The sequence below is a fragment of the Dermacentor albipictus genome, chromosome 7 (genome assembly GCF_038994185.2).
Source record: "Dermacentor albipictus isolate Rhodes 1998 colony chromosome 7, USDA_Dalb.pri_finalv2, whole genome shotgun sequence".
Lineage (NCBI taxonomy): Eukaryota > Metazoa > Arthropoda > Arachnida > Ixodida > Ixodidae > Dermacentor > Dermacentor albipictus.
Window position 1 is genome coordinate 1,798,491 of NC_091827.1, and position 26,439 is coordinate 1,824,929.

The following is a 26,439-nucleotide window of genomic DNA, read 5'->3' on the forward strand; positions in this document are numbered from 1 at the left end:
CATCTGCCAGTATACTCATATATTGGCAGATGGTAACTTCCATGAATGTCCAAATCAGTACCATTGTGCTACAAGTCCTTACAACCTCCAGTTCCACACACTGTGCATAGCATTAACTGTGTCACCTGTTGCACCATCCCATCAATATACGCAATCAAAGCATATGCTTTGCGATGCTACATTATGCGACACTACAAAACATCTCGGTGCAGATGAACCTAGATTGCCCTTTTAAGGCCAGTACGAGCGACTTCACACAATTTGGTGTTGAGCAGAATGGGAAAAATTTTGGCAGAGCCCACCTCATGATGACTGTCGAAATTCATGCATAGTAACAACACACGGTATTGCTGAAGACACCTTTATTTACAATCTGGAGTGTTCAATCCGAGATTTCCATTGCTTTGGGTTCGTTACCAATTGCACAAATCCCACATGTGTGTGGGAATTTAGTTTACTGTGCTAAATATAGGGGTATTACTCAAGTTTGTACGTGCGCACATGACCCTTCTCTGGATCGCACCGTGCCAGCAGAGCGGCAGTCACTCACTAGCACTTTCACAGGAGCCCTAACAGTCAGAGCTGTGACCCCTAGCCCACAGTTCGAAGTGAGTTGTGACCATGACAGGTTCAGGCCAGGGGGAAAGGGTGAGTCTTTGACTTAAGGTGTTTATTCAGCTTGTAGTTACATGTACCAACAAAGCAACCACAGCAAACAAACACAAACACAAAACCACAGTGGCAGTGCGTTCCGCACACCTGAGGTGAAAAACCACACAATTTGGAAACCATACAAGAGGCCGATGAGTGTTCAGCTCACCCTGAGTGGATCTGGGCTCGGGCCCTGCGGCGGTCGGTCGCTCATGAAGGCCGAGCGCTGCAGGGAGACGGCGTGCGGCGGTCTCAGCGGCTAAATTGAGATGCAGCCAGTCGCAAGCTCCACAGCCGAAAGACAAAGACGCATCGGGAGAATAGGGCTTCTCCCCGAGCGGCAGAGAGAGAGCCTCCCCGGTTCCAAGAAAGGAGAAAGGAAGAAACGGGGTGCCTTGGCTGCGGCATCGCAGCCAGGCGCGAAGAGCAGCGGGAGCGGCGAAACGTGCCCTCTCCCCGCTACCTTGCGCGAGCGAACACGTGATTATCGCGTGATAACCGCGTGGCCGCTGCAGAGATATCGGGATGCATGTGGGATCCCACAGGGCACAAGATGAAAGGAAAGCAATATGAGTGCAGCAGAAAACTTTTCAGAAAACGATCGTGCAGTGCAGAACAACAGAATAACAATGCAGTGCAGCACTTCATTGTTGCTGGGGCTAGGGGAAGATCCTCCTGATAGGGCTAGTGAGAAACTGAAATATTGTCCATAGGTGATTTTCTAGCATCAAAGTTTGGAGAGGCTGTCAATACTGAGCTATCAAAGCGCAGTTTCAATTAATTAGCCAATATGTGGTGGGCCTCCTACCAGCCCCCTTCAATCGTTAGCCCTTAGACTTAAACGACCAATTGTAACAGACGCCAGCAAATGTTCAAGTTCCCTGAAAAGGTGGCCAGATCTAAGGTATATAAAGCTGAATAATATTCAGGCCTAAAAATGTTGTTAGCGTGTTAGAAAGAGAGAATTTATTAGAAAGGCAGAGAGGTCAGCTTGAGCTAGCACACTCCGGCGTGGTACTCTGCACAGGGGAAAGGGGACATAAAAGAGTGATGAAAAATGATGATGAGGACAGGAAGAAGGGTATATATGTACACTAATACAGTGGCCTTGCGTCTAGTCCGGTTGTCTTCAAGCAGTCCAGAGCAGCCTTTGTAGCTACTGTTGCTACTGTACAGTCACACTACAGACAAAATAGTACTTTCAGACAATGTTTGTTTGCCAGTGGCTGCTAGGGTCGAAGACAGCATCTTCGGCTGTGATACATAGAGAGGGAAGTCACAGAACAGATGCTGGAGAGAGTCAGATGTTTGGCACTGTTCAAAGTTCAGGTTGTCCGCATGGCCAATTAGATGTGCATAGCGTCGAGTGACTGTGATGCCCTGGCAAATCCGGTAAAGCATGCTTGCTTGGTAGCGCTTGACTTTAGCGGGGAGGTGAAAAGTCCTGCCCCAGTCTATTTCCCGCAGGCACCTGTACTGATGGTCTGGTTGAATTCAGTAATCTGCTGTGCGATCTTGCATGAGCGCAGTCGACAAAGAGTTTACATCACTTCGTGAGTATGGAATCTTTACGTAGACGGCTTCAGAAATAGTTCTTGCTTCCACATCAGCTAGCTTGTTGCTGGCCAAGCCACAGTGACAAAGTACCCATTGGAAGGTAATTGAGTGTCCATTCCTCTGAGCAAGATCAAATATCTGTAGGACATCTAATGCTAGCATGTAATACTGGCCTCTCCTCAAGAGAGAATTGATGACTTGCAGTACTGATTTCACAGCAGAAAGTATAGTCCACGTATGCAGTGTCAGGTAGGAGACAAAACAGATAGATTCCCATATTGCAACAAGTTCTGCAGCTGTTGACGATTAGTGGTTCAATTTGTACAGACGGGATATCCCCAGCTGAGGGATCACAAAGGCCGTGGTCAAGGCGCATGAAGTAATGGATCCATCTGTGTATATGTGCACAGAGACACCATAGAACTCCGCCAAATAGGCCAAGGTGAGCTGTTTAAGGCCAGTGGAAGGGATACGCAACTTGCTTGAAATCCAAGGTATGTGAAGATGTGCCATTGGTCTATGTAGTGCCTACGGTTGCACTTTGGAGATGACAGTAGGTGCAAAGCCAGAGGGAATGATATACCTGTGAGCAGTGAGGCATCTTGAGCAGGTGCAGCTTGGGTGGTTCCATTGGAGTGAAGACAAGGGGCGGTATGTGTGTGTCGAGACAGAAATCTGAGGTCAACTTAAAGTGGCTCAAAAGACACATGAACGTCAATTGGATAAATCCGTGATTCATCTATGGTGCTGGAAGTCTATGTACACTATGGCAGGCCTATGCATGTTTGTAGAGCTTGGGCCTGAAGGCTCTCCAACGACTGAAGACAAGTTGAACGTATATTGGAAAGCACAGGCATGCTGTATTGCTGGTAGCCCACAAACAACGCCTGATATAGCTGCAGATTTTGTTTATAGGCTTCTTTCCCGCCCGGAAAAACCCTTTTATGTAGCACATATTGAGGAACAGAAAGCGGTATTGAAAGTTTTTAATGTCGCTCTACAATTTTCTCATTGACACTTTTAATCTATTTATAACATTTGAGAAGTTGATTGATTAATTAAGACTAATTACCAAATTAGGCACAGAATGAAAAAACAAAATTGAGTATCTCCATGCGATGGCACACAACATTACTTTTGTTCTGTTCAGCTACTGGCTTTTGTATATTTTTATACTCTGGGTAAAGTTAGCTGGGACACCCTGTATATCAAACAGATAAAAACAAACGTTCAATGGCCAGAATCTTCTGCCTATATCAGAGAAGTCATAGGCTGCACTATACGAAGAAGAATTGAGCAGCAGCTTTTTTAAAGCCCTTGTGGGAAAGAGATTAATTCATTACTGGAGAAAATCTTGGTCAGACTTGAGAAAGGTGCGCAAATCTGCATGCCTGCCATGTTCAGGTGGTCAAAGCGAAGCTGCAGGACGATGATTATGGTATGGAAGTAACTCATGTATACATGTTTTGGCATTGAACACTGTTGTTCCCACCAAACTTAAGTGCTGAAAGCCGAAAAAAAAAATGTAAATTGTTACATGTAATCGGTTACTGAAAAAAATTCAGCAGAACCCATCTCACAATTACTGCCTACAGTGATGCATTGGCGTTGAATCAATACAGCCACACTAGGGGCGTAGCCAAGGCGGGAGGGGGGGGGGGGGGGGGGGGGCTTGTGGGATTTCAACCCCTCCCCTTTAAAATTTTTTCTTGCTGTCATGCACTGCAGACCAAAACAGCCACCGGTGCCGGAAATTATTCTGGATTGTGTCTAAAGTGTCCTTTTAAGACAAAAGCCTTTAATGGCTCATGCTCGCGGTCACGTCCGTCTGTGCACTGAAATCGTGCCAGCTGTGGCCTCTCCTCCGCACAACGACGCAACCTCCTCCAACGGCACAGCTGTGCATAGCAACCATGACGTCACACAGTAGTGGTAGAACGAGCGCGTGCGCGTCGGTGGTGGCAGCTGCACTGCCGCTCATTCGCCAGACATCTCGTTGCAGTCGAGTGAGTGAGATGCATGGCTCCGAAGCGGCCCAGTGATTCCGCACCAAGCAGTTCGGGGAAGCAGCAGCGGACGCCGGATTCCCCCAACACCAAACGCCAGAAGAACAAGGAGCAAATGCACACGGGACGACTGAACATGTCACCAGATGTGAAAGCAAGGGAGGCAGAATGGAAACGCCAACAGCGACTGATTAGATCGCCGGGTACCAAAGGCAGGGAAGCAGAACGAAAGCACCAGCAGCGACAGGCGATATCGCCGACCACCAAAGCGAATGAATTGGAGCACAGACAGCAGCAGCGAATGGCCATGTCACCGAACAGCAAAGCCAGGAAAGCGGAGCACAGATGGCAGCAGCGTCTGGCTATGTCACCGAACAGCAAAGCCAGGGAGGCGGAACAAAAGCGGCTGCAGTGGTTGTCGCAACCAGGCCCATCACGAAGCGCATCAAGCACAAGTGGCACACGAGTATAGAGACACTATGGCCATTCCATTGAGGCACCATGTACAACATGGTATATGCAGTGTGTTTACTACAAGGCTTTCGCCAAGCATACTTGAGAATTTCCAAAGTGTCTTTGGTAATTTTCACACTCGAAAAGACATTTCAGTGCAAATGTTGCAAACTCGGGCTGGGTTTCGTGGCAACGCCCATGCCCCTGGAGTCGCATAACGCAAGGAGCCCCATCCAAGCACAAAGTTTCAAGAGCGTTTTGATGGCGTGCGGACTCGTCACGGCATCTCATGGAGGCCGCGGCATCTACAGAGCGCATGGATTTCAATTCTAAAAGTTTATGGGTATAAAGTTCTTAAACTTTTCATGCAAAAGGTGCATTGACATTTCCAAAGTCGTGCTTTAGATTTTCAATTCCAGAACATTGCAAGTTTAATGTTGTTATAAACATTTGACGCCAGAGGTGCATTGACTTTTCAAAAGTCTTACATTGGAACATACGACACAAGCCAAATCAATACACTATCAGACAAGTTGACAAAACAAGGTGTTCATTTGAGGGATTGCCAGCCATTTGTGCGCAGACGCAAGTAAGAGCAGATGCGAGAGACAAAATCTGACACTTTTGCTCCTTGAATACGTGACTGTCTAGGCACTATGGAGAAGGTTTCTTAGCGTGTGTTGTGTGCATTTGTCCCTATAGGCGTGCCATCATTGCAGAGTGGGGTCGAGTTTGCTTACGCTCTGACGCTGGCCACCCGCACAGTGAGGCAGTGGGCACGGACGCTCCATTTGGTGATCGCTGTCTGAAGGTACATCGGACAGACTTTCTTGCACCTTCGGTGCTGGTGCTGAGTCAGTCATGCCGAATTAAACCTTCCTTTCCCCCTTACGGCGCCCTACCTTCAAAAAAACATCACTGACTTTTCCGGGGCAGCAACCAGCGTTTGAGCGTAAACAAACTCGACCCCACTCCGCAATGTCGGCACGCCTATAGAGACAAACGCATACAACGGATGCTAAGAAACCTCCTCTGTAGTGCCTAGGCAGAGTCCTATCTTCAAGGAGCAAAAACCCCCGGATTTTCTCTCTCGCGCCCGCTCTTACTCGCACCTGTGCAGGAACGTCTCGTCTTGACAAAGCACACAGCGAGGTCAGATGAGACGAAGCATTGTGGTGGTTCATTTGTGCCGTCATGTCACAGAAAAGAATATCAACACTTTTTTCACGTGCACCAAAGCATCCATGTCAAGACACTAAAGCCAGCAAAGATAACTATGTTCTTATCTCTTCTTTTGTACTTAACTTTTATTCACGAGGACACATTGAGCCTCTTGAACTTTCCTGTTCTCGCTACCCGCGGGCTTCCAGAGCCAACCACAGCGCATGCGTTTTTGTCGTGTTGCCCCGACCACAGCGCGGCACACTTTGGTGTGCGTTCATTTTTCTCTGACCAAGTGGATTTTTGCGAGACGCTTTCCGGCTAGCAGACGAGAACAAGAAACAATCATGGTTATATTGCACTCAGTTTTACAAAGACGATATTAAGAAAGGACAGGACGTGGACGGACGTAGCGCAAACTACCAACTGTTTAATAATGTTAAAAAACGCGCTTATATACAAGGAGATATGGCGCGAGGGGGGGGGGGGGGTGGTGTAAAAGATATGACAAGATCACGGAATGTGATCATGTCATATCTTTACAAGATCACGGAATGTGATCATGAACGTTCACCAACTAGCCCCCTTTATTGCTTTACAAGAAACAATGGTCACTCGTCGCCATCACTGTCGGAACTCGACGGATTGCAAAATGTTCACTTGAGCGCAACCTCTCCGGAAAGTCTTGTCTCGTTGGTGTAGAATACCGAGCAGTACGCGTATGGTTCTCTGTAGACCAAGCATCTCATGTTTTCTTTCTATATTCCTTCAGTAGCCACATTATATGCCCAAAGTAGGTGTTCGATTGTGGCAAACAAACCTTCCTTTGGGTTTTTTCATTTCGATGCCCCTGCCCCACAAAAGAAAAAAAAAAGACATTGTTGTGGCGCAGCAAATTGTCGCATGGTGAAAGTTTGATTTTGCTACTTCTTTTGCAGGATGCTTCACTTGCCAGGTACTCTTATTATATTATTGTGATCACAAATATATGGACACTCCAGGCGCATTCCTGTTGTCGCCGTCGCTTTGATGTTCTGTGTGAAGTCGAAGGGCGATAACATAGTGTCCGCGCACCACATGCTGTATTTGTGAGTGAAAACATGGGGGGAGGGGGAGTGGCATAGGTGAGCCGAAGATGGGGGCTCCGTCTTGTGTGCGCAAGGGAGAAAAGCGGGCAGAAAGCGCGCCGCCTTCCGTCGTGTGCGACACATTAGGGGAAGTGGAGGGTGGGCCTCAGGATTCTGTGAATCTGTGATTGCGCAACATGTTTATCTGCCTTGTTGGACAAATTATATACAGTGGCTTTACAGTGACTAGATAAGTAGATTTATTGGAGACTGACACGTATATTAAATATCTTGTTGCGAGGTTATGTGTACACAGGCAGTGAATTTGTTTCCAGTGACACATTTCTGCCCTCTATCAAGCTGTACCTTCACATTTGTATATTTCATTGTAACTTCGAATTTGTACTGTACAAGGGCGAGTCAAATGAAAATGAGCCACCCCATTCCCGCAATAATGGCGCAGTTCATTATCTGCGAGGCATGCGCATAGCACACAAGCATCTCTCATTTAGAGAAGAGACACACAGGTGTGAGGATAAATGTTCTTTAATGCTCTCATACAGTGGGTTGAACATGGTTGCGTGACATAATGGATGTTCGAAAAGTTGAACAGCGTGGTGTCGTGAGGTTTTTAACAGCTGAAGGTGTATCCCCAAAAGAAAATAGTCATCGCATGACTGCCGTGTACGTTGAACATTGAATTTAATTGGCCACCGTGAAGCGTTAATTAAAAAAATTAAATTATGGGGTTTTACGTGCCAAAACCACTTTCTGATTATGAGGCACGCCGTAGTGGAGGACTCCGGAAATTTCGACCACCTGGGGTTCTTTAACGTGCACCTAAATCTAAGCACACGGGTGTTTTCGCATTTCGCACCCATCGAAATGCGGCTGCCGTGGCCGGGATGTGATCCCGCGACCTCGTGCTCAGCAGCCCAACACCATAGCCACTGAGCAACCACGGCGGGTCACCGTGTAGCGTTGGTGCAAACTGTTCAAAGAAGGATGTCAAAGTTGCAAAGGTGATCCAAGACTGGGCCAAAGCCACCATGCAATCACCTTCAACACAATTGCAAAGGTCGATGAGCAGATTAGACAAGAACAGAGGATAAGCATCGATGAACTGGCAGAGCTTGCGAACATCAGCCACGGTTCGGTTCACACCATAATTCATGAAGATCTAGGTTATCAGCTCTTGTGCGTGCAATGGATGCCCGAGATTTTGAACCACAGCCAGAAGACGGAGAGGTTCGGGGCTGCCTTGACTCATCTGATCCGGTATCACAATGAGGGTGACAACTTGTTGGCAATTGTGACCGGGGACTAATCGTGGTGCCACTACTACGAGCCTGAAACACGATGGCAAAGCTTACAGTGGAAACATTCGAATTTACCAGCCTTAAAGAAAGCAAAGGCCATCATCTCCACCAAAAAAAGTGTGTTGACTTTCTTTTTTTCAATTGTCAGGGGCCATCACTGATCAAATTCGCTAAACCTGGAGAGACTATCAATCGTTTCCGATATTGTGAAACGCCGGATCAGTTGGATGTCACAATCAAGAACAAAGGATGTGGAAAATTGAAGAATGGGGTCATTTTGTTCCATGACAATGCCCGTCCCCACGTCGCTGATGTGGTTAAAACAAAACTGGCAAAGTTCAAGTGGGAAACGCTGCAACATCCACCATACACAGCCCAAACCTGTTGCCTTGCACCTTCCACATTTTGTGGCAATAAAAAAAAACAGCTCAAGAGGGCCAGATTCGTGTTGGGTGATGACGTGAAAAAGTTAGTGACAGACTTTTTGAAGCAGCAACCCAAGGAGTCTTATGAGACGGGAATCACGCGACTTGTTAGTCAGCGGGACAAATGTCTAAATGTACATGGAGACTACTTTTAAATAAAGTACCTCATTTTTCATATATTTGTATTTGCTCAGTTTCATTTGGCTCGCCCTCATATATTTTACAGAACTTCTGCTTTTTATATGTGCTCTCTGTTGCGACTATAATTTCGGTGCAATTACTCCCAATACATGACCGGTGACAGCTGTTCCTACGCAATACATTGGAACAAACGACAGCGTCAGTGAGATTTTTCTCTGGCGATTGCATATGTACAAAAATGTAAACAGGGTTCTTGAATGACAAAGTTTCATTAAAGTATTTGTCTTCAACTGGTTCATTTCATTAGCTTTTACATTTTTCATATCAGCGGCATGCACTGCTTTGCTGGTTTAGAACTGATATAGTTCTAAAGTTCGTGTGATATTTTCTTTACTTATTAAATAGACAAAAGAACATGGAAGCATTGATATCAGTTGTTGCGAGCACAATTTTTGGGGCATAGGAGTAGTATATTCTTTTATGAAAAACTACATATTTTACTTGTCTTGACAGTGCGTAGCGTTAAGAATTCGTTTGCAGCAGCTCTGGCAAAGGCAATGCAGTTATTATTCATGTGTTTGATCCCTTGACAAATTTTATGAGGAGGATGCCGAGCTGCAACACCGAGCTACCGATGATTTACTATATTGCGCAATATTTTATAACATGCACACTTTTGAGGTAACTTTACGAGCTACTTCATGTTAGAAACAAATTTTAGCTGATTTTGGCACCACCGTCAGCAGCGAAAGAGGCCAGCGGCACGTCCAGGGAGGGAGAAAAAAGAAAAGACACCGGGACAATCGGAGAGGCGAGAAACTTGCTCACCGGGCCCTTCCCGATGGCAGCACAAACTCGTAACACAGCATTTTCACGCTTCTTTACAATCCTTCCTTGATGAAAAGAAAGCACACTGCTATAGCTTTGGAAACTGCATGCTTCTAACCGATAAGGCAATCGTCGCGAATGTTCTTGCATCGGATACCGACGGCGATGACAGCAGCGTGACGCGGTAGGGCAGGCTGCCTCAACATTGTTCTCACAGGAAGCCCGGCAAAGTGATTCAGTCCCCTCTGGAGGCTTCGTTTTCGTGAGGAACCTTCCGATGCACTACATGGAGCACTGGGATGCCTTGGAGAAGGCATCCCATGTCAGCAAGCTTCGCGTAAAGCAAGGAAGGCCGACGGACATGAGGTTTTCTCATGCAAGCCAGCATCGTGTTGAATTTTAATTCGTTGAACATTCGTAATGTGTTGTTCCTTCCAGCTCTCAAAGAGCTCAGTTTGAGTCAAATCTAGGAGGTCTTGTTTGAAGATTACTCCTCGTGTGACGTTCAGAAAACGACACGGTCAGTAGGTGGGTGGCGAGATGCTTGTGGCAATCACGCCCCAGCGTTTCTCAAGCTGACAGGCTGCCTTAGCAACCTTCTCGCATCTTTTAAGAGGCCCCTTTTGGCGTCACCAAAGCGATGCCGTGGAGGAGCTCGCACACCGCTTGCCATCCATCACCCCTCTTTGCAGTTGCTATAGCAGCGCCAATTCTTGAATTCCGACAGATGTGGCGTGTTACACGCAACCGGAGCATGCAGTAAGTAGAGTTAAATAGTTAAACAAGTAAGCACAATCAGCAGCCAAATCGAGAAAGGTGGTGAGGGCAGGCACTGGCCTTCCTGCCATTATATATTTTTCATAACAGCTCTACCATCCCGCTAGTTTGATTGTTTTCATGCAACCTGACTATAGCAATTGTCGGCTATAACAATAGAATTTTTGTGTCACTTGAATATTATAAGTGGGTTTACCTGTATAACCTAATAACCTAATATTAACCCTTGCTGCCTGGAAAACAAGAAGTAAAAGGAAGCGAAGAGAAGACAGGAAAGTCTGAAAGTGAGAGAGAAAGACAAAGATTGGAGTGGAGAACAGGAAAAGGCAACTACTGATTTCTCCAGGGTGGATCAGTCCACCCTGGGTGCCATCTACGTGTAGTAGGGCCAAAGGGGTGTGTTGACTCCGCTGAGGGGTCATAAAGGTCCAAGCATCCAGCATTGGCTCAACTCCCAGGATCCCCTTTTCACCGGACATGGCAAAGCCACGCATGGCTACGCACGGAAGGGTCCCAGCCTCGTGTGCTCGGGTTCCTGGTGTCGCAACACACCAAACGCCTGCTGATGCAGACGCTTCTCCGGGGACTGTATTGTATATCTTGACTTCTGTGTACCTACGTTACTGACAGTTTGCTACATTCTTGTTGCACAATGCTAGTAGACTCCCGAGCACGTGCAGCACCGTATTTTCCTTAAGGAAATTGGTAAGCATTGTGGTGAAGAAGAATGCCCGGCTCTGCAGCCACATCACCAGGCGTCCCGGGAGCACGAGTTTGAAATTGCCTGGGCTGCTCTGCTGGATACACTGCCAACGCGGCCTGCTGCTCTCATGTCCTGTCATTTGTTCCCATTAGAGCATTAAATTTTGTGAAATGTAAGACATTCAATATTCAATTCGATATTTGGCTTTTTTTTTTTCTTGATTCGATTTGATGTTTAATTCAAAATCTACTCCTTGGCATTCACACACTCCTAGTAGACATGTAAGTAACAATAACTACTTTGTTCACACATTTTAGAAATAAACGCGACAAAACCATAGCAACAAAGAAAACGTACGATCTGAGGTCACTAAAAGATATGACACACTCAACTGCAGTTGACATCTACGTAATGCAAAGCATCGTGAAAATAGTTACAGCATGAGAAATCATCGCGCCGAACTGGTGGGGCAGCATGCAACCCGACACGTGTGTTATCGTTTTTATGGCTTCGGCAAGCTTATGTTTGCTCTCCTCGTATTGGGCCTGGGTCAGCAGCTTTCTCGAGCAGGGCATGAGCTGGTGGACGATGCCAGAATACAAAGCCTACAATGCCGCAAGAACGGAACAAGACACTCAATTCGCGCCGCTTGCAGCAAGGAACAGTGGCACATTTGGGTAAACGCCTACTATTAGCGTGCAGTAGGCTTCCAATGGCACCAAACCCAACATGCTATGAAATGGATAGGTGAAGATGCTTTATCGCAATAGGGTTGGCAGCGATAGCTATGAATACGGTATCCGACGACCCTGGAAGAGATTTGCTGGTACCGGAATAGGAAACTGAGTGTGCGCTGGTGTTATGCGAGACAGGCAAGCAAGCATCGCAGGAAACCTGCTGCTGCATGGGGCTACTGTTCTCGGTCGTACACACCTCACACTTCTTGTGTTTGCGGGATATAACAGTCAGAAAACATATCTTAAGATTGCAGTTAGGCAATGTACTGAATCTTGGTGCCGAAAGATTTTTCGGGAGCGTACGAACTGGTAAAAAAGAACGAAGCGTAACTGTGTTGGGTCCTTTCTTGTGTTCTCAATCCTGAACATTGGTCCTGGAAAATCGTACATAACGGAATCATATGAATGAGGTTCTACTGTATTAGACAATGTCAGCGAAGATATGTGCTAGGAGCACTTTCACGTATATAAAACAAGCAACCAATAAAGGCGGGAGTCAGTTTCTGCCCAGCACGGGTCACACGCTCGCACCTCTGTCGTCGCAGCAGCTTAAAGATAGGACTCACCAGCTGTAGCGGGCCCTGTGCCTGTTGCGGCTGCAGCCCACAGATGGCGCCGGCAAGGAGGAGGCGCACTCGCTGCTCGGCGTATGTGTGCAACGTGGACAGGGCCTGGCTCACCTCGGGCACCAGCTCAGCCAACTGCCAGAGCAGGGCACGCACCCCATTCTCGTGCGCCTGCCGCGTCACGGGTACATCCAGTCCTGGAGCACGCCCGTCACCTGCCACGAGAAATGCGTCACATGCCCGACCGTTCCAAAATCCACAGTTCCAAATCACTGCAGTATCCTGACATGCACCTCCCACTTCTTTTCTGAGTACAATTTTTTATTGATTGTTTAACTTTTCAAATAATAGACAAATTCAGGTACAAAAGTTTCCAGGTACTGCTGGATCCCATAGCCGATGGCTAGCAATGGAGCCATTCACAAAAATGGAACTGTTAACAACCTACGTATTTAAACCGTTGATGGTCGCAGCTTTTTATTGCAGAGTTAAATTCATCATAGTGACCTATTTCATGAAAAGGGGAAATGATTTTTTAAGTGACAATAAAGCGAAAGATATATTTATGTTACTAGGTTAACTCATTAAAACAGCTCCAACGCACTAAAGCCAGGCATTGCACAGAGTGTCATCATGAGGCAGCCGGTGTTGTGTCGTTTCGTTTTACCAGTCAGCGCTCTTGCATCCAAGATGCACAGACAAATGGCTTCTAGCCATCACAAAACACTGTCCAACTCTGTTCATGCAGCTAGTTCACACAGACCACTAAGCACGATTGTGTTGGAATGCAAGCGATTTGGCACATGCGTTGCGGGCCATAGTTACAGATTCACAAATGCGCACAAGTGAGCAACACGAGGAAGAGCAAGGAGCGTGCATAACTGCTAGCAGACTAACCAGAAGTCGTATCGACCAATCAACAGAGTCTGCTCCTGGTGACATCGCCAGATTAAGCTTGGCAATGTCACGACGAGCGCTGGTTATACCAGAAAGGCCTGCAGAGGAGCACGGGACTGTTTTTTTATTTTGTGGTGCAACCACGGGGCATAGTGCTGCAGCATTTGGCATCATTGATTGTGACGGCATTCTGAACTCGATGCGCATGTTTACTTGAAATCTTTTAAAAACATCAGAGGCGGTTTAGGGGCCCTTTACCGTCCCAAGCCAGCATTTGAGCCATCAGTGATGTTGGGGCTAATTTTGATACTCTATGTTATTTATTGTGTACCTAAATGTAAGTATGTAAGCATTTTGGTCCCTGCAGTCGAGAATCGAACCCACAACCTCATGCTACCAGCAGAACGCCACAGCCACCAAGGTATGTGATTTGACTGAGTGGCCATGAGTAATGCTGTGCCGGAGGCATCCCGACCAACAATGGCTACCTAGGGTTGTTGAATATGGGCTTAAAGTTAAGTGTGCAAGCACTTTAACACTGCCCATTTTTGGGATTTTGTTGACAAGGCTGGGAATTGAACCCACAGCCTCATGTCTGATAGCAGAATGCCAATGAACTGCAGCCCAACCTCATCTATATTGTTACGGAAGGATGACAGAAGAGAGAGGGGAAGAAGATCGCGAGACGCTTGCTGCTGCGTATTGCTGCCGGTCAGCCATCTTGACCACATTGACTTTGCCTGTATATATACTGTAAATATATTCAGTCTATACACTGTGGGGATGCGCGACTCTCATGCCTCTCCTGAGATCTAGTCTTCCCGCATAGCTCGTCTCCTGCAGGGCGGCTTCGCCCGCCGAGTGGCCTGGCGCCCGCGGCGGTCGGAGTGGTTGAAGCGCCGTACGAGAGGTGGCGCGAGTGTTGTGCTGCTGATGCCACCTGCAGGTGGGGCGCGGGAAAGGACGGCTCGCTCTCTTGAGCGGGGGACTGGCGAACGCGGCGGACGTCCCGCGCGTGCACCGATCCATGGTTCGGCAAGACCGTCTCGCGTGGCCGCCTTCGAGCGCGCCACCGTTCGCAGTGACCGTATGCACGAATGACCAGGCGTTGGGATCCAGCATGGGGCGAACATATTCGCTCGTTATCCGGTCGCGGTGAGTCGGACTTCTAGATTCGTCGCGCGCCCACCGGCATGTATTGTGTATAGGGACTCGACTAGCAGGCATTGATCTATGAAAGATGCAATAAATGCCCTTGTGATTGTTTGCACTACTGTGTTGTCATTCCTTTGTCCCAAGAGTACGGGTGGGCGCCCCCCCACATCTGGCGCCCAACGTGGGGCTCTTGGGGCATCGGACAATAGTTTTAACAGTTTTGCTTCGTTCGAGACCTTTGTTTGAACCGAAGCGTAGGGCTAGCGCAGATTTTGATCGCTAGCGTTGGCGGCGTGCTTTCTTGAGCGAGGCGACGGTGGCTGTAGTGTGTTTGAATATGTCAACATGATAAGCCTTTTCGCAAGTGTTTTTTTTATGACATTCGTCGGTACGAGAGCCACGTGGTCTGCATCCTTGGAGAGCGAGGCATAGCGCCCGCGGAGCATATTGGCAAGCCTGAAGCAAGTGAGTACGGAAGCCTCGTGGGTGGTCCGAATTTCTTATGTAAATAGCTTCTTCTATCTCTTTGACTCGGATGAAGTCGCGGCTCTGGGAGCCGGATGGGCGCGGGCCACGGGTGCCACTACGGGCTGACTGGTATTGCGGCCTGGCACCGGGCGCTCCGACACCGTCTGGGACGGTGGGCGCCGTCAACTCAGATGCTGTGTGCACCGAGCGGGGTAGGACCACCAAACAGAGCTGAGGTCTCCTCACGGCTGCCTGTTTTGCACTCATTTTGGGTGTTGATTTTTTTTGGATGCCGGTTGTTGTCAGGGTAGCGACGCTTTAGGCCTAAGGCTTTACGAAGCTGCCTGTCGCACGTGGAGGGACACAACCTGGTGGACTGTGGCGTTGAGGTGTTGCACTTTGCTTCCCTCATTCTAGTTAGCCTCGCACGAATTGAAATTACTCATTCGACTCAAGGAAGCGAGCTTCGTTCACGTGAACTTAGCATCTGAGTAGCTGCCCGATGTTTTGCTAGCCAAGTTGAACATCGTACCACGTGGGCAATGCGAATGCAGAATTCCTCTCCCTTGCACTACTTTAGTGTTTGCCGAGTGTGTTGAGTGTACGCAGCGTGATTGGGGCCACCCCGGGCGATGGTGATGCTGTGGCCAGTTCGGCGCAGCGACTTCAGCGGCCTCCTGTATCCAGCTCACAACCCTCGGCGGCGGACAAAGGAGCCGGCGGTCACTGACAGCTACGGCGGCTCTTGCCAGCAGAGCGCGTCGGCGCGAGCGATGCTTGCTTGTACCGACTACTGCGTCGTCGTTTCCGGAGTTCTGGCCTGGAATCACGCCGTCGAGTCTGCAAAGCTGCTGCTGCGACCGGCGGACACCAGCGGTGTACCCAAGGACAGTCGGCTCGCATGTTATGGACAGCGTGTGGACACTTCCTTGGCGCGGCCAATGTTGCATGTACTATCTTGTTCGCGAAGCACGTGTTGATGTTAGACTGTGTGACATATTTCGCCGGAATATGTAGTGATTTGAGTGTAGTGGTTGGGGGGATGTAAGGATGCGTGACTCTCACGCCTCCTCTGAGATCTAGTCTTCCCGCATAGCTCGTCTCCTGCAGGGCGGCTTCGCCCGCCGAGTGGCCTGGCGCCCGCGGCGGTCGGAGTGGTTGAAGCGCCGTACGAGAGATGGCGCGAGTGTTGCGCTGCTGATGCCGCCTACTGGCGGGGCGCGGGAAAGGAAGGCTCGCTCTCTTGAGCGGGGGACTGGCGAACGCGGCGGACGTCCCGCGCGTGCGCCGATCCATGGTTCGGCGAGACCGTCTCGCGTGGCCGCCTTCGAGCGCGCCACCGTTCGCGTGACCGTATGCGCGAATGACCAGGCGTTGGGATCCAGCATGGGGCGAACATATTCGCTAGTTTTCCGGTCACGGTGAGTCGGACTTCTAGATTCGTCGCGCACCCACCGGCATGTTATGTGTATAGCAACTCGGCTAGCAGGCATTGATCTATGAAAGGTGCAATAAATGCCCTTGTGATTGTTTGCACTACTGTGTTGTCGTTCCTTTGTCCCAAGAGTACGGGTGGGCGCCCCCCACAACAGCCAACATCCCCGTAACATATTGATGGGAGGTGCGGGGTACCATGGCTGGAAACGGATCTCCGCAGTGGACGTCGCATCACCGTCCTACCATGAATGACGGTGAGCACTCGGGTTCAACATCATTGCCGGCTCCAACGTCACTATCACCTGCTGTTCTCTTCTGTTGTGGTTGTGCAACCCAAGGATCCCGAAACTTTCTGCAGGACTGATGGCGCCAACGTTGAAGAGTGGGTGGCTATGTACGAACGTGTGAGTGGAATCAACAGATAGGACCCTACTCTCTTCCTAGCTAACCTGTTGTTCTAGCTAAGAGACACGGCAAAGGCGTGGTTCGAAAACCATGAAAAGGAGCTGAGCAGCTGGGACCAATGCAAAGAGAAGTTAACAGAGTTGTTTGGCAAACCAGCCAGCAGTAAAATTGCCGCAAAGCAGCAACTGGCCTCTCATGACCGCTCCCCCACAGAGTCCTATGTTTCATATATCCAGGACGTGCTGGCGCTTTTTCGTAAAGCTGATCACGACATGAACGAAGCTGAGAAGGTAGGGCATGTGCTCAAGAGAATTACTGACGGCGCCTTTAATCTGCTCATGTGCAAAAGCTGCTCTACAGTTGATGCTATCATCAATGAGTGCCGACAATTCGAGCAGGCCAAAAGCCATATTCATTCACCACACTTCCCAATACTCAATGAGTGCCGACAATTCGAACAGGCCAAAAGCCGTATTTATTCACCACACTTCCCAATACTGCCGTCACATAGGTGTGTGAAGATCAGCCCGCACAGCAGCATGCATCGCCATCAGAGGATGTGGTGCGAATCGTTCGACATGAAAAGGACGTGATGGCGCCCGCAGTTTTCTGTTTGCGTAGCCCTCATGCTACCCCTATTTCAGTTCCCCTCATGCAAGCCATCGTTCGACAGGAACTTGAAAACTTTGGCCTACATTCTGTCTGTGCTGTCACCAACCCCAGAGCCAACAAACGCCCTTCTACTATTTTCGCTACACCCCAACGCTTCTCTCCGCGTTATCGTAACCTGACTTAGTGGAGAACCGCGGACGACCAGCTGATATGTTTCACCTGTCGCCACATATATGGTCATCCTAAAACGTCATCTACGTCTAGCGCCACCAAACCTAAGACTGCTTGCATACAAGTCACTCGTACGCTCTAAGCTGGAATATACCTCTGCCATCTGGAGCCCTAACCAAAAATATCTAACAAACTGTCTAGAATCAGTGCAGAATCGTGCCACAAGATTCATCCATTCATGCTATTCATATAATGTCAGTATATCATCGTTAAAAGCAGAATCCGGCTTAACAAGCCTGACTTGTCGGCGTCGTATCGCTACTATGTACTTATTTCATGGGTTGTTTTACAGCTCACTTCATCATCCACCCTACATCAGTCCTCCTGCACGCATTTCACTCCGCACTGGTGATCCCTTTCAAGTCGCCCGTCCACGTGCGCACACTACCACATCATTCTTCCCACGTTCAGCCTCGGACTGGAACGGCCTTCCACACGACATCGCCGCAATCACCTGCCCATCCACATTTTTGAACTGTATAATTAACACATTTACCAGCGAGCAAACTTGTACCTAAACATCTTTCCCTTGTGTATATAATTTATTTTAATAGCTACCCACCCCTTATGTAATACACCCAATCCTGGGGGCCTTTAAGGTATTAAAGTGAAGTGAAGTGATGTCATGTCATATATGACATGACCATATGGTCATGGTCATATGACATGGTCATATGGTCATATATATGGTCATGTCGCCAGATACTGTCGCAACTTGTGGCCCTCAACACCACGCACGCCGACCAACCTAAGCCATTTTGATGGAAACGCCCGCAATGTTTCGCCCACCACCGAGTCTAACAGCGCCGACAACTGTGCTAGGAACACGTGGTACAGCCGCTCACCATCGCCACGTGAACACAAGTCTCGTTCACCGCAAACACGTTGCCCATCTTCCCGTTCGCCACAGCCATGTCGCCTTTCGTCCCCTATAGCGTTCGGCCGCACCCTTTCGGAAAACTAGGAAATGCAGCCCTCAGAGGTGGTGCTGCATTGCCCACTACTGCAGCAAATCCTCTGTCTGTGCCCACAAAGAGAAGTGTAATTGACATTAATATAGACGGCTTACCTGTCCAAGTACTCGTCGACACTGGAGTACACATTTCTGTGACAAGTGCTAGCCTACGTAGACGTTTAAAAGAAGGTCCTCAACCCAGCAGCTGCCCGAGTGCTTCGTGTGGCTGACGGCGGCGTGCTGGTTGTACTTGGAAAATGTACTGCGTGCATAAGTATAGCCGGCCGCCCTACTTCTGTTCTTTTTGCTGTGATCGACAACTGCCCTCATGACATTATTCTTGGATTGGACTTTTTATCCCATCATTCCATTCCACTCTCATCGACTGCGCAACTGGCGTTCTTCGGTTAGAACTGCTTCAAGTCGTCGATGCTTTAAGCACCGCTCCACCGCACATGTGTTCGCTTCAAGATGTGCGTCTGTCACCTGAGGCAGTCACTTACGTCGCTTCGACCGCACAGCCACAGATTACCGACGGTGAATATGTCCTTCGGCCCATCATCGACGTGCTTCTGAATGTTGACCGGAATGTTGCTCTTCCGGATATGCTGGTGACTATTACTAATAACAATGTCATTCTTCCGCTTCTGAATTTCAGCCTGTGCCCTCAAGTGCTTCCAGCCGGCATATTCTTGGCCAGCGTTTCTAATACTTCCAAATTTGACATTGGAAGTCTTAATGCCGAGAGCAGTTTCTCAGCACCAATTGCAGCTCACAGCTCTGGTTCCCTAACGGATCATTTGGCGAAGATGACTGCACCTGGCCTCACCTCTGCACAGGCCACGGACATACGCCTCCTCCTCGAATCGTACCTTGACATCTTTGATTTCAGCAACAAGCCTTTAGGAAAAACGCCTGTTGTTCACCACTGTAACAACAGTGGAGATGTATCAACACACATCATTCCTATTCGTCGGCGTCCCTATCGTGTATCGCATGCTGAACGTCGAGTCATCCAATCAGAAGTGGACAAAATGCTCCACAAGAGAGTCATCGAACCATCAGCCAGCCCTTGGGCTTTGCCTGTCGTCCGTGTGAAAAAAAAAAAAAAGATGGTACCTGGCGTTTTTGCGTCGATTATCGCCATTTAAGCAAGATCCCCTGAAAATACGTCTATCCACTACCACGCATCGATGACGCCTTGGACAGCTTGCACGGAGCTAAATACTAATCGTCCATTGATCTTCAATCCGGCTACTGGCAGATTTCAGTTGATGAAATGGACCGTGAGAAGACTGCCTTCATCACGCCGGATGGCTTATATCTGTTCAAAGTCATGCCCTTTGGCTTATGCAATGCTCCTGTGACATTTGAACGTATGATGGACTCTCTTCTGCGAGGCTACAAATGGACCACCTGTCTCTGTTACCTTCACTACATTATTGTTTCTTCTCACACATTCAGCAGCCACCTTACCCGACTCACTGCCATTCTTGCGGTCTTCCGAAAAGCCGGCCTCCAACTGAACTCTACGAAGTATCAAGTCTGGCACCATCAGATTACCCTGTTTGGACACCTCGTTGACACATCCGGTGTCCAACCAGATCCAAAAAAAGTTCCCGCTGTATGCAGTTTCTCTGTGCCACATTCTGCTTCTGACGTGCGCTGATTCGTCGGCCTGTGTTCTTACTTTCGCCGTTTCATCAAAAACTTCGCCGACATTGCTCAGCCTTTGACAGATCTTCTAAAGAAAAATACACCTTTCTCATGGGACCCTGAGCAAGCTCACACGTTCGCCACTCTTATCGGGTTTCTCACCACCCCTCCCATACTTGCCCGCTTTGATCCATCTGCACTGACTGAAGTTCACACTGACGCAAGCGGCCACGGATTCGGCGCTGTTCTTGCCTAACAGCAGAATGATATCGAGTGCATGATACCTTACGCCAGACGCCTGCTGCCACCTGCTGAGAGAAATTACTCCGTCACTGAGCAGGAGTGCTTGGCTTTAGTTTGGGCTGTTGCCAAGTTCCGGCCATATTTGTACGGCCGCACATTTTCGTTTGTTACAGACCACCACGCCCTCTGCTGGCCGTCTTCCCTCCGGGACCCCACAGGACGACTTGGTCACTAGGCTTTGCGGCTCAAGAAATTTTCATGCGTTAACTATGAGTCCGGACGTCTGCACAAGGATGCTGACTGCCTCTCGCGTCACCCCGTGGATCCTCCCGATCCTGTTGCGCATGATCCTGTGACCTGCGTGATAGCTTTGACTGACATGACTGACATGCGCGCTAAGCAATAGCTGACGCATCCATACAGTCCATCATCACCGGAGTGCAATCTGGCAGCATTGACGGCACATGCTGCATGTTCGTGCTGCTTGATGGCATCCTCTACCGCCGCAATATCAACTGTGGTGGCCCTGAGTTGATCCTTGTCCTTTCTCGTCATCTGCGATCTGTCGTTCACGAACAACTTCATGATGCACCGAAAGCGGGACACCTTGGAGTTATGCGTACATACGACCACGCACGACGCCGGTTCTCCTGGCCGGGTCTCTACCGATCTGTGTGTCGTCATGTCGCAACTTGCGAATTGGATCAGCACCGGAAGAAACCTCCCCTGCCACCTGTCGGCCGCCTCCATCCCCTTGAACTTCCCTCTGAACTATTCTTTCGCGTTGTCCTTGACCTGCTTGGCCCTTTTCCGACGACTACTAGAGGGAATAAGTGGATCGCTGTCACTACTGATTACGCGACATGCTACTCGATAACAAAGGTGTTGCCTATAGACGCGCAACTGACGTCACTGATTTTCTCCTTCACAACATCATTCTACAGCATGGTGCACCTCGACAGTTACTTACAGACCGTGGCCGCCCGTTCTCGTCTCGAGTTGTGGACGACCTCCTCCGCTCTTGTGCCACTGAGCACAAGGTGTCCACCGCCTGCCACCCACAAACAAACGGTCCTACGGAATATCTCAACCGAACACACAGAGGTGCTGTCAATGTAAGTCTCCAACGATCACTGCAACTGCGACGCCACGCTGGCCTACATGACATTCGCGTATAACTCGTCCCGACATGACACCGCAGGATATTCACCCTTTTATCTTTTGTACGGTCGCGACCCCACTTTGCTCTTTGACACCATCCTACCTTCTGTGCCCCGCGTTGCCACTGAGTACGCTCATGAAGTCATTGATCGCGCTCACATGGTGCGCCAAGTCGCCCGATCTCGCTTATTAGCCTTGCAGCATCTGCAAAAAAATCATTACGACCGGTGCCATTGCGATGTTTAGTTAGCCCCAGGTGCTTGGGTGCTGCTTTGGTTACCATGTTGTCAAGTCAGCTTCTCTCAGAAGCTCCTCTCTCGCTACACAGGGCCTTAGGAAGTTCTACGTCAAGTTAATGACGTCAATTACGAGATTGCGCCGTTACAGTTTCATCCATCCTCACGTCCGCCGCCTGTGGACGTCGTGCACGCTTCGCGGCTGAAGCCATACTTCACTCGCAGTTCTTCGCCTACCATGCGCCGAGACGGCGCTTCCCCACCCGGGGGTCCTGTTACGGAAGAATGGCAGAAGAGAGAGAGGTAGAAGATCGCGAGACGCTGGCTGCTGCATGTTGTTGCTGGTCAGCCACCTTGACTACATTGACTTTGCTTGTATATTTATACTGTAAATATATTCAGTCTATACTCCCAACATCCCTATAAGAATAAGGTTCCCAGGGTGTCCACAGAAAGAGATTTAGTAAACTTATGGCAACTGATGAGACCAACAATTTAAGGCTAGGTTGCAAAACATGTCAGACTGTTGAAAACAATGTAAACAGCTTTGAATGCGAACTCAAGCTGTGAAGCTTGTACTTGACCATGAATATTGTCACATTTGAACTGATGGCTTCACAATATGTAATCTTTTTGTAAGCTTAGTTTTTTCACTACAGTCGAATCTCACTCATGCGATCAGGGAAGAAAACGTGAAAAAGAAAGAACATACTAACGGGGAAAATGTACGACCCTAAGTCATTAAAAAATCTGGCAAACTCCAGCGTAGTTGACAACCACGTAATACAAAGCATTACGCATATCGTTGCAGCACAAGACACCGATGTACACCAAGCTTGTGGGGACCAAGTGGCCAGAGATGCGCACTGTCGTTTTTGCAGCTTTAGGTCTAGGTCATCAGCTTCTTCAAGCAGCGCATTTTGGCAGGAAGTTCTGACGTGCCCGCTCGGCAGGAATCATTGCGACACGTGTCAGGCTGGTGGGGCTCGTACAGCCCAAGATGCACTCTGTCGTTTTTGCCATTAAGACAGCGACGGCACAGCGAGACATGATGCTCACTTTGCGCCGCCTGCAGCAGGGAACGGGTCAACATCTATTAAAAGTTTGGCAATGCATTGGGCATTGGTGCCAAAATATCACATCTTCTGGGAACGTATTAACTCGTAAAAAAAGAAGCATAACTGTATTGGGACATTTTTTGTGTTCTCTATTGCGAATGCTGGCACTAGGAAATCGTACAAAATGGGATCGTATCAACTCGCTTCTACTGTATTTCATATCCTAGGCTGCATGCAGTTTTGGAATACCTGCAAGTCAGCCCTGACACTAAAGTAATAAATTTGTTCCACGAACTGCTTTGCAATAACAATTTATGACATATTGTTGGTTAATGGCAAACATATTTTTATTTTAATCGTTTACAGCATACAACTTGTATCACTCATGCAGGCTAGCTCTATTAGGGAACACTGCTTCACAAGACATGAATCTGTGTTCATTTTACTTACCTACATCTCTGAAATGAACATATTGTTCTACAATAGTCTTGGCCTCCTCTAACCGGCTTCCCAGGATCTCTGTGACCTCAGCCAACTTGGATTCACTGAAAATGAATGAAATTAAGATTAAGTTTACCAAAGACGAATAAAATAAACATTGCTATTGAAATAAATGAAGTTAAGGCAATATTAACTGAAAATTAATGAAATGAACAAAAATAAACAGTAAATGAATAAAGTAAGAGTAGAATAAATCAGAGTGAATCACAAGATTATATTAGATGAAAGCTTTATGAAGATACAGCTCAGATTACTTATAACATAACCGCTTATAGTGCAGGACCAGATATAATTCACTCTTGCCTAACTCCCATTTATCTTGCCATAGAACTCAATGTATACGCATACCACTTACAGTGCAGCTGTGCGAGACGAAATACTGGTTATGACATGGCTGCTGGGAAATGCTGCAGGCAAGTGAGGCAACGAAAACATTTCGAGAATGAGGTGTGCCACCTGAGGGGAGATCAACGAGCGATACAGAGAAGATCTCGAGCGAGCGAATAAACAAAGAACGGAGGAAAAAGCACCGTGCTGGCTCAGCAGGTAAGCACAAAAATACCATATTTATTCGAATCTAGGCCAATAGTTGTTCTTTTCAAATAATCATATTCCAAGCTCTATAGGGTCGGCTTAGATTCGAGGATATTAAAAACGCGCTAGTTTTTCATTGAAACTGCTAAATATGGTGCATAGCTAGCGTCATCTAGAAAAGTCAGTATCACAGCCGCTACTAGCCGTGCCAGTAGCCAACCGCAAACAAGCGAGGTCGCCATTTTGATGTGTGTCGTGTCGGCCGTATCGGTGTGTGGCGTGGTGTTATCGCGATGGCATCAAGCAGGAGATGCCATTACAATGCCGCAGTGAAAAGTTGTGATAGCCGCAGAGACATCATCAAACCTTCAAGCCGGGCGGGACTTCGGCGTCGACGAGACAAATGTCCGTCATGGGAAGGGACAACGACAGCAGCTTTTTGCATGCGCCACAACGAGGATGGCATTTAGCAGACCAAAGAAAGGCCATCACCACAAAGTGGAGACAGTTTTGGCTGACTTTGTTCAGATGCAGAGAGCAGCTGCCCTTCCAGTGACAACAGGAGTGCTCCAAGCGAAAGCTAGGGAACTTTTGAGGGAGCAAGGCCTAACGCCAAAGGATTTCAAAGCCAGCCGGGGCTGGCTTCAGAAATTCATGAAGCGCTTCGGCTTCAGCCTCCGACGTCGCACTTCAATCACCCAGAAGCTGCCAAGTGATCTTGAAGAAAAGCTGATAGCTTTTCAGTGCTACGGGCTGCGAAAGAGAGAAGCGGCAGGCTGCAACCTTGGGAAAATCGGCAACGCCAACCAGACGGCTGTGTATTTTGATATAGTGCAATGCTTGAAGGTGACAGTGACAAGGAACACAGCGACGAGTCTAGCAGGGACGACGACGTTGAACAAGCTCTGCACGTTCAGATTCGATAAATGCTGTTTGCATTTTGTGAACGCTGTCCTCACTTGTTTTGTTCGGCCTACATTTGAGGTAATATATATGTATATATATATTTTTTGGCTTCAGACTTTAGGGGGTCGGCTTAGAATCGGGGTCGGCCTAGATTCGAGTAAATACGGCATATATCCAGTCAAAACTCGCAATAACGAAATCCCAAGGCAACGAAATATTTCCGAATCCCCAGCGAACGCCCATAGGAGTCATTGCAATTAGTGACTCATTACGAAGCTTTTTTTTTACAGCGATCCCCTATTAATAAAATTTTCTGAAAGGACGGTCCACAAATAATCTACTCACATAACACTGTGTCCAAAAACTGCTCAAATGCATTTGTTGTGCTTTTAAATTGCGTAAACTACCACACAGCACACATGCTTGGCCACCACCATTGTTGTTTTAAAGAAAAGCTGCAGTGGAGCTATTAGTGGAGCAGTTGCAACCAGCAACATTGATGACGATGATGGTGATGGTTTTTCCCATTGCAACGGGCGACTGTGCAGTGTCCAAACCAAAAATGCAATATTAGTATTTAAATTACAAAAACAAACAAAAAAGCAAGAAACAAAGAAGAACACAAGAACTGGAGGCGACCTCGCAGTCGGCACATTCTAACACAATCCTGTGCGACATCACAGCATGTGCTAATGCGGAGTAGAACGCCTGCGTGGCATGCTGACTCATAATCGCTGACTAGCCAAATTGACATCCACACATGAAGGCTCGGATAACCCCAATGACGCTTTATGCTTCGTGCACCACCACACATGATCGTATGTGTGCAGTGTGGTCACTGTGCGTGGTTGGTGCTAGGGTGCATCAACTGTGTATGTGGCAATTGGACCGTCTGCTCTGCCAGCCTGCTAAGATGCCGCCTTTAGCCAAAAAGTGGAAATTTATGACTCCACAGAATAAGGCTGCAATTATTGCACAGCTTGAAAAGGCCAGGAAAAAAATGCAGATCGCCCATAAATATGGAATTGCATACAGCTCAATGTCTACATTTTCAAAAACAATGCCTCCCTTCTTGGTGCACTCAGAAATGGTGTGAATGCAAAGAACAACACAGTGATGGCTGCAGCGCTCCCAGACATCGACAAGGCCGTGTTTGCGTGGTTTTGTGAACAGCGTGCCAACAAAGTGCCATTGTCTGGCCAAGCGCTTTATAGCAGAAGGTACGGGACTTCCCGTGCAGGCTCGGGCACAATAACTTTGAGGCAAGCTCTGGCTGGTAAAGCCGTTTCAAAGCCTGCCACAACACAGTGGCCAAAGTTATTTCCGGGGAGGCAGCAGCCATCGACCCAGTGGCAATGTCGTCATGGCTGCTGACCAACAAAGAAGTAGTGAACCAGCACAAGCCCTCAGACATGTACAACAAGGATTGAGACGGCCATATTCTATGAGATGTTTTCATTGAAGACCTAGAAATGCCACAGCGGATAACAGAAAGCAGTGTGTAACAATTTTGTTGTATGCTAACATGGGCGGCACAGACAAACAGCCACTGCTTGTAATTGGCAGAAGCAAGAAGCTCCTCTGCTTCAAGAG

General features: G+C 48.2%; 1 protein-coding gene across 5 annotated transcripts in view; it reads right to left on the reverse strand.

The window, feature by feature from the left end:
* Window positions 1–26,439, reverse strand: part of LOC135918021 (protein phosphatase 1 regulatory subunit 21-like) — a 247,346-nt gene that overhangs the window by 153,873 nt on the left and 67,034 nt on the right. For all 5 annotated transcript variants that reach the window (XM_065451686.2, XM_065451684.2, XM_065451685.2 and 2 more), the window contains 2 exons: window positions 23,356–23,450; window positions 12,392–12,606 (listed from right to left, as the gene is read on the reverse strand). In XM_065451686.2, coding sequence (XP_065307758.1) covers window positions 12,392–12,606; window positions 23,356–23,450 — 310 coding nt within the window. The remainder of the gene's footprint in view (window positions 1–12,391; window positions 12,607–23,355; window positions 23,451–26,439) is intronic.